General features: G+C 46.9%; 1 protein-coding gene across 1 annotated transcript; it reads left to right on the top strand.

Moving 5' to 3' along the window:
• The first annotated feature begins 2,739 nt into the window (after positions 1-2,739).
• On the top strand, positions 2,740-4,284 carry LOC123498216. The gene has a single exon (XM_045245381.1). The coding sequence runs from the start codon at positions 3,238-3,240 to the stop codon at positions 4,282-4,284; it is 1,047 nt and encodes a 348-aa protein (XP_045101316.1). The 5' UTR covers positions 2,740-3,237.
• The last annotated feature ends 4,655 nt before the right edge of the window (positions 4,285-8,939 follow it).

Genomic DNA, 8,939 nt, shown 5'->3' with positions numbered 1-8,939 from the left:
TGACAGGTATTTTCCAAGTGGAGGCCGCCGTCCAGGTCAACATTCCTTTTATTCTTATTCGTCGTTGTTCTCCCATGCCGTCTATGTTTAATATTATTTATTCTTACTCGTCCTGTTTTCCCCTTGCCTTCCTTATATATATATTTTTTTATCATTCCTTTGTATTCTGGGCCGTCTTAACAAGTTTTCTTGTTCCAGGACGAGTTTTTTGATATTCTATTAATTTTCAGTTGTTCTTATAGGCCTTCATTGAGATTATATTCCTATTTGTGCTTCTCCTGCATCTCCTTAACCCTCTTTATTTTACATTATCATTACCCTTACACCACACTTTTCTGTACATGATATTCTTCATAATCTAATATAGCGGCTTGTTTCCTGTATAGATTTTGGTAAAATTGCTCGACGAGGCCGTTTGACTGAAAGGTCGGAGAGGAAGCCTGCTTTATATTAAAATAATATTATGTATACAGCTCTAATAATTGTTGTAAGAATAACATTTGTCAATAAGTTGAATATGGTATAATCTTTTGTTAATTATAAGCAAAAAGATCAACAAAAATAAATAAATGAAACATATATATATATATATATATATATATATATATATATATATATATATATATATATATATATATATAATGGCCTATAGCTTCTGTACACATACTTGAAGAGTATATGTGGGAAGCGTTGTTCAGCTTCCGCACATTAGCGGCGCAGGCAATTTCATTTATAGTGGTACCCATACCACCACCCAAGCGCATCTTTGATGTAACCACCTAGAACCTGGGTATCATGGTGACAGGTAGGTACCTTTATAAACTACTCGACAAATGGCATAGCTTTAAAGCGGTATGTGGTGGGATTCGAACCTATGCATGGACGTCTGCCCGATCTCACGCTCACCACCTTATCCAGTACGCCACTGCCTCCAGTCCTTATATATATATATATATATATATATATATATATATATATATATATATATATATATATATATATATATATATATATATATATATATATATATATATATATATATATATATATATATATATATATATATATATATATATATATATATATATATATATATATATATATATATATATATATATATATATATATATATATATATATATATATATATATCAGTGGTTCTTAATCTGTGGTTCGCGAACCCCCAGGGGTTCACAAGAAGATTTCCAGGGGTACTTAGATGGTTGATTTAATGATGTATCCTTTGCAGAATACCTTTGCCAATTGAGTTAGTGTCAGTCCCTAGATTAACATTCTGTTCGATGTCAAATCACTGGGGGTTCGGGTAGATGGTCTTATAAATCAGAGGTTGAGAGGCCCTGATCTATAGTCTAAAGGCAAAAACATTTCTTCCTACATTGGCCAGCCTACACCAATGAAAGATCCAAACTCCCCAATTGGCAGCGTCCTTACCCAGAAAATGAAGAACACGTCATTGGAAAATTACTTTTTGAAAAATCTAGTATAGAAGAAAATAAAGAAATAATACTTTTTTTTTTTTTTTGGAAAATAAGAGAGCATTAAGTAAAAAGCTTAAATAATGATTAATTACAGTTACAGACCCAGACAAAACCCAAACCAAAACACATCAGGAAGTGCCGATATCCAGACTACACTTTGGCCTATCAACTGAACTGAACTGAATACCATGTTCAGGCTATGGCAAGACAGAGCTTAGGAACACAGTGATGAAAACACTACAGCACCGAACAGATATTGCTCTAGTCATTCTTTGTGAAGAATTATCCTGTGCAAAAGCGAGGTGAAATGTGTGTTAGGGTTCAGTGCTATATTTAAGTCTCAAGTCTAAAAACGAAAGATCTTGGTACACCAGACAATTATGTTTTGCTCTATGCTATGATGTTAGTCGTATAAACACAAGTAACTATAGAGAAATACCATGGTACAATAAAAACAGAAAAATCCTGGAAGGAGTAAAAGCGTTGTAAATCAATAGATACATCGTAATACAGAAACGACTACTCTGTACCGCAAGACGATGCTGACCCACTCCTGCATTTAACCAACCTGCGAACAATGAAAATGTGACAGTTTGGGTTTTCTCCTATTGACATGAATCAAAGTATTACGATTTATTCACAATAATAATACATTATACTCAGAAGGAACACGGGCCTGATGTGTTTGAGATGTGGCATTTTATATTACATTTCGCACTGTATAGCGACTAGTTAGGACAGAGAAACTATAACTTCAGGTAGATATACAATAATCTTATCTATCGATTTTCAGTCTTTCGAACGTAATAATGCCATCCCAGTTTCCTCGATAGCGATGCGAGCTCTCTTCTCCTCCCCACTCTTTTCCTTACCAGCCTTCACGGTATGCAAAAATCAAAATTATAAAGAATACATTGAAATTTTTATAAACTTAAGGTTTTGCTAAGATTATATGTATATATATATATATATATATATATATATATATATATATATATATATATTGTAACGAATGTGTGTGTATGTGCATATGTGTGTTTGCGCGGGCTGGCTTTGTGAGTGTTGGCGCGCGGCGCGGTGAGAGAGTCTGCAAGCACGTGCAAGGCAAGTCTGGGAGACGCACGCTCTGTTATTAAGACGTGCTACCTGCTATTGTGTGTCTGTTGTGCCCGCCCCTGGGAACGCCTGTGAGTGCCTGAGTGTCCTGTGCCTGTGTGTGTGTGTGTGTGTGGCTGCCCTGTGATGTACTGTGAACTGAGGACTCAGTAAAGGACGTGAGTAAGCTGGTGTTTCTCTGTCCGGCGGTGCCCGCCATTACCCCCCATTGTGTGCCTCGTGTTGATATGCTCCTGTGTGCTCCGGACCTTGACAACGAAGCTGACGCAGCCAGTCAAAGCGGACAACCATGGGTGAGAAGGTAACAGTAGTGTCAGGAGTGGGATTTAGTGTCCGGTGTTTTACCGTGCTTGTGGTTGCTTGTGACTGGTTAGCGTGATGGAGCATGCTGAGGCTAATGGCGGTGGTGGTGAGGCTGAGCCGGGTGAGAGGAAGCCCGACCAGCTCGAGCTGATAACGTCTATGCTGGCGTCTATGAGGGCAGAACAGTCAGAACAGGCAAGGTGGCAAGCGGAACACACACAGCAGTTGATGAAGGTGCTGCAGTCTAGCCTGGGCTCCTTGAGGGCGGAGGCGCAGGATTACACCAATCGTTCCTGCGAAAGTGTGCGAAGTGAACTGGATGGCGGGGTGCCCGTGGTCCGACAAGGGGTGTTTCGGAAGCCCTGGGAGTGTCAGTTCTGCCCCTCCTGATGCCGTGGGCGGAAACTGGGGCATTGTTGGAGCAGCGGGCCCGTGGAGGGTTCCTGGGGGCCCGCCAGCGGCCTCGCGGCCTCTGGGAAACGCTGGTTTGTTGGCGTCAAGTTTCCCACCATCTTCCCTCGCTTCCTCGTCCGGCATGGCGCGCGTGCTGTCTTTGTCACCTCCACCCTCACCGCCTCGCTCGCCTTTACCCCGCTTCAAGTCTCGCAAGCCTGCCGAGTACGAAGGTAAGGTAGCCTGGGAGTCCTATGCTGCCCAGTTTGATCTGCTGGCGGCTGCACAGGGCTGGGACCAGACTGAGAAGGCCATGCAGCTGGCCACAGCTCTCAGGGGTCCAGCTATCGAGGTTTTTGGCCACCTCCCGCCAACGCAGCGTGCCTCCTTCCCTGACATTGCTGAGGCACTGCGTCGTCGCTTCGGGCACCGCCACCAGGCTGAGGTGTATCGTGCCCAGCTGAAGAAGAGGACGAGGCAGAGGGGCGAGACGCTGTCCCAGCTGGCCCACGACGTAGAGGCACTGGTGAGAAGGGCGTACCCAACGGCCGGTGAGGAAATGGTCACCGTGTTGGCGCGTGATGCCTTCCTGGATGCCTTGGTGGACCACCAGCTGCAGATTTATGTGAGGCAGGCACACCCAGCTGACGTGCAAGTGGCTTTGGCTCGTGCAATGGAGTTTGAGGCCTTCATGCAGACCGCGAGCTCCCTGTCTACCTTCGCTCGGCCCCGCAGTGACGTGAGAGGACGCAAGGCTCAAGTGAAGAGGGGGCCAGCGTCACGTGCGGCGAGCCCGGGAGCGTTCGGCGGGCGGTGCTGGCGGTGCGGTGAGAAGGGGCACGTGAGGGCCCGGTGCCCGAGGGAGCGAAGGGCGCTCTCGACCGGCCTGATCGTGTCGCCTTTCAGCCCTGCTGCGAGGACTGCGGCGGGGCTGGACACCGCTCCAGCGCTTGCCCCAGCCCGAAGGAGGTAGTGTCAGCGGGAAACGACTACAGGCTGAAGGCAGGGGCCGCCTCTCAGCCGGCCAAAACTCCAGTGCCCCGGCTTGTGTGAAGTGTCACTACACCGTTGGCAGCGCGCAGGTGAGAGGCGCCGTGGACGGGAGGCCGTGTCGCATGACTGTGGACAGCGGCGCAGATCACACGCTGGTGCGGCCAGGGCTGGTGGAGGCTGAGTGGTTGCCAGACTCGCCTCAACAGCTGTGTGGAGTAACGGGGACTGCATGTCGCTGCAGGGTCCGGTGAATGCTCGTGTGCGTGTAGGTGGCGTGGAGGAAGACATGCCGGTCTTCGTCGCTGACCTGGACGAGGAGTGTTTACTGGGATACGACTACCTGACGAGGATGGACGCCTGTGTTGACTTCAGGCAGAAGAGAATGACGGTACGTGGCCATGACGTGCCTTTCCTTCGTGAAGTCAGGCGTGCCGAGGTAGTTACCACGAAGCGACTGAGGCTGCCCCACGCACCGAGGCCCGCGTTCAGTGCCGTTTAACACGTGTGATGAAGGAGGCCGAGGGTCTGGTGGAGCCTGTGAGTGACCTGCGGCTGGCTGACGGTGTGGCACTTGGAAGGAGCCTCGTAGGAGCGGGGGAGGAGTTAGTCACTGTGTTACTGGCTAACTTCTCTGACAAAGCTCGAAATATAATCACCGGCACGCCGGTTGGGGCGTGTGAAGAGGTGCAGCGGACCGAGGCGAGGCGGCAGGCAGAGCGGCCGCGTGTGGCGGACCCGCTGCCGGGCTTCCTGGAGGATCTGCCGCACCGGAGCGCCACCCACCTGAAGTAGGCGCGCAGACGGAGCGGCTCGCGGAGGCCCATCGTGAGGTGCGCGGCAAGCTGAGGACGGCAAGTCGCGCTATGAAGGAGCTGTACGACCGCCGCATGCGAGACGCCAGGTATGCAGAGGGGGACAGGGTGTGGCTGCACAACCCCCGACGCAGGCGTGGCCTCTCGTCGAAGCTGCAGAGCCCCTGGGAGGGGCCCTATACCGTCGTGGCCGTGCCCTCGGCGGTCACGTACAAGATCAGGAGAGGTCACAAGCGGGCGTTGGTAGTGCACGCGGACCGCTTGTGGCGCTACCACAGCCCTGGTAGCTTCTCCTGGGGTTCAGATGAGCACGAGGAGGAAGGAAGTGCCGAAGAAGATGTCCCGGAAGCGATGGAGGACGTCCCCAAGGAGGTTGAGGAGTCAGTGGGCAGTAATGCAGGTGACAGCCAGCTGGTGGTGGAGACTGCTGCTCGCCCTGTCCGTCACCGCCGACCTCCTGTGTATCTGAGAGATTTTGAACTGTATTAAATGTTCTAGTTTATTTTGTATGCATTTTGCCTTTCTATTTTATAGTGTGAGGAAGGTCGGGTCGATCTTTTTGTAAGGGGGGGCTGGCTTTGTGAGTGTTGGCGCGCGGCGCGGGGAGAGACTGCAAGAGAGCACGTGCACGGCAAGACTGAGAGACGCACGCTCTGTTATTAAGACGTGCTACCTGTTGTTGTGTGTCTGTTGTGCCCGCCCCTGGGAACGCCTGTGAGTGCCTGAGTGCCCTGTGTGTGTGTGTGTGGAGGCTGCCCTGTGATGTACTGTGAACTGAGGACTCAGTAAATGACGTGAGTAAGCTGGTGTTTCTCTGTCCGGCGGTGCCCGCCATTACCCCCCATTGTGTGCCTCGTGCTGATGTGCTCCTGTGTGCTCCGGACCCTGACAACGAAGCGGACAACCACGGGTGAGAAGGTAACAATATATATATATATATATATATATATATATATATATATATATATATATATATATATATATATATATATATAAAAGAAGAGTTTCTGATGATACCCCTCTTGTTCCATATATATATATATATATATATATATATATATATATATATATATATATATATATATATATATATATATATAAAACCGGTCATGGGCAAAAAAATAAAATAAAATAAAATAACACTGGTCTTTTGGTCCCTAGAACCATGTGAAGAGAATCACTGCAAATTGAACGATAATAATCATCATGAACTCTTGAAAGAGTTCATGTCATAGGAAGATGGAAAAACAGAAGTGGGCAAAGTTTACTAGAGAAAGGAATGAATTACTGAGAATACTGATTAACTCTTGCATTACAGAGGCTGGACATAATAGGAGTGATAAAAAACAAACAAACAAATCTTATGCAGCGAGGCCGCTAGAGGAGGGAAGACTTACAGTTAGCAAGAACAGTAAGGTAGTGGTAGAATACAACAAGATATGCAGCATTGCGGCGATGAGAAAGTGGTTGAAGACAGTCCTTAGGTAAGAGGTTTGTAAAACGAAAAGCTTTTGATTCATTCTCATCTAAGAGACCAGTATAAAAAGAATACCCCATACATGTTAGGCATACTCCACATTGTATGGGTGGATAATGATCCTCTGCACGCTACAGTATAGATGAAGCAGCTGGGGGGAGGATGAACAATATCTGCGGAGATGACACATAACACTTAACTTTATAGAAGCTGTATAAGCTAGAGATTGAGATGTAAATTTTCCTGTTTAGATTATACATAAGTAATGGACAACCCAAAGATGTTCAGTGTAGGAAAGGGGAACAGTTAAGTTTTATTGAAAAAGATCGAATAATTGTCTGAAAACTGGTGATAGCTGAATATTTTAATTTTTGAAGCATTGATCAGTACTAAGTTTATTCCGCCCCAATCAAAAACTTTAGAGAGATGCGAAATCAGGCGTTTTTCGCTTCCTTATATGTGAGCATGAAAAGAACAAGAGAGAGAGAGAGAGAGAGAGAGATAGTTAAAGGTAAGGTGTTTGAGAAGCTGATGTCATCAGTCATACGGCACCACCAGGACGAACACCAGCTTCTCTCACCCCACCAGTTCGGGTTCTGGCCAGGCCGATCTACTTCAGATATCTTCGTCCTCCTCTCTTAGGAATGGAAGGACCCCCTTGATGAAGGCCTGGACACACTCGTAGTGGCCCTTGATATCGCGGAGGCTTTCGATCGAGTGTGGCATGTAGGCCTTATAGCTAGGCTCCTAGCCAACGGCATTGACGGTAGTCTCCTGATGCTACTCGAAGATTACCTCCAAGGAAGGAGTGTAGTTGTCAACGGGCGGACCTCATCTCCCACCAATATCGGAGCGTCAGTTACACAGGGCTCAGTGCTGGGCCCAGTCCTGTGGAACGTGTATATTGACGACTTATTGCGCCAACTCCCTGCAGTCAAGGTTTACGCCGACGATTGCACAATCTCCTTCTCCTGCTGCCGTCAGGACAGCTAGCGCGCCGTAGCCAACATCAACAGCCAATTGAAGGCAGCAGAGGAGTGGGGAAGGGTGTGGCAAGTCACCTGTGTGCCTGACAATACACACGCCATGGTCGTCTCACGATCTCTTGCCGCTTCACAGGCTGTGAAAAGACAACTGCCGTTTGAGGATGAGCGGCTGTCTCTCCAGGAACCTGGGAGTCACCATAGACCGTGAGCTGCGCTACGACACCCACATCACGTCTGTAGCTCGCCAGACCTCACAGCATGTGTTAGCTCTCTGCAGGGTAGCTGGCTGTGTGGACCCGCGTGGCATCCTCACTCTCTACAAGGCACAAATCCGTTCCTGTATGGAGTATGGTGCATTGACATGGATGTCCAGCCCTTCTACCTACACCAGACGCCGCGACGCGGTGCAGAGACGTGCTCTTCGTGTCCTGGGGAAAGACGAGGAGATTGCGGCCAGTATCACGTCACTGGAGCACCGGAGGGACATAGCAACCCTGACGATGTGCCACAAGGCTTGGGTGCAGCAAACACCTCACCTCACTCGCCTCAGCCTGCCGCCACACCCACCTGGGAGACAAGCAGGTGGTGGTGCCTCTCTCCCGCTCCTCACAACACCAGCGATCTTTCAAAGCCAGGGCAGTGCGTCTGTGGAACCTCTTCACGGAGGCCACGCCTGAGGTAACGGGAACTCATCAGACGAAAGTGGACGCCAATGACTGGAGGAGGGCGCTCCCCCCACAGCTGATGTTGTGAAGTATAGTGAAGTGAAGTGTGCGAGTTTACTCAATGTGATATACTTTAACATAAGAAGTGATGTGAAACAAGACGTTTAAAATAGTGCCCTTAGGTCACTTTTGGTCTAGATTCACACTCTGTACTGTAAGTCAATTGTTAAATGTAAAAGTTTAAATAAAAAAAAAAAAAAACTCTAACGTCTCAAATCAAATAATCTGGTGAAAAATGATGTCAAATCGGTTATTTATGCCAGTCATTTCAATTATAAGAAATATATATATATATATATATATATATATATATATATATATATATATATATATATATATATATATATATATACGTAAATTCTAATTCGATAACCTATACTGCATCAGCGCAAAATATAGGCTTACACGGAAAATATTATTAGTAATATTATTATAGCAGGAGTTGAACAGCAAAAAAAAAATAAATTCTTACAATAGAGAGACCTTATATCCTGAATACCTCCACTTACATACTTTCACGTAAACATCTGCATCATCACTCATACAAACGCTGACGCAACTGTTCAGAGGCCTTCACAACAACATAGTCCACAGATTCTTTTGAAAACACCCACATCAATACTCAGTCACATTCT

This window comes from Portunus trituberculatus, chromosome 47 (genome assembly GCF_017591435.1).
Source record: "Portunus trituberculatus isolate SZX2019 chromosome 47, ASM1759143v1, whole genome shotgun sequence".
NCBI lineage: Eukaryota > Metazoa > Arthropoda > Malacostraca > Decapoda > Portunidae > Portunus > Portunus trituberculatus.
Note: the sequence above shows the minus strand (reverse complement) of the source record. Positions and strands in the feature narration are given on the sequence as shown.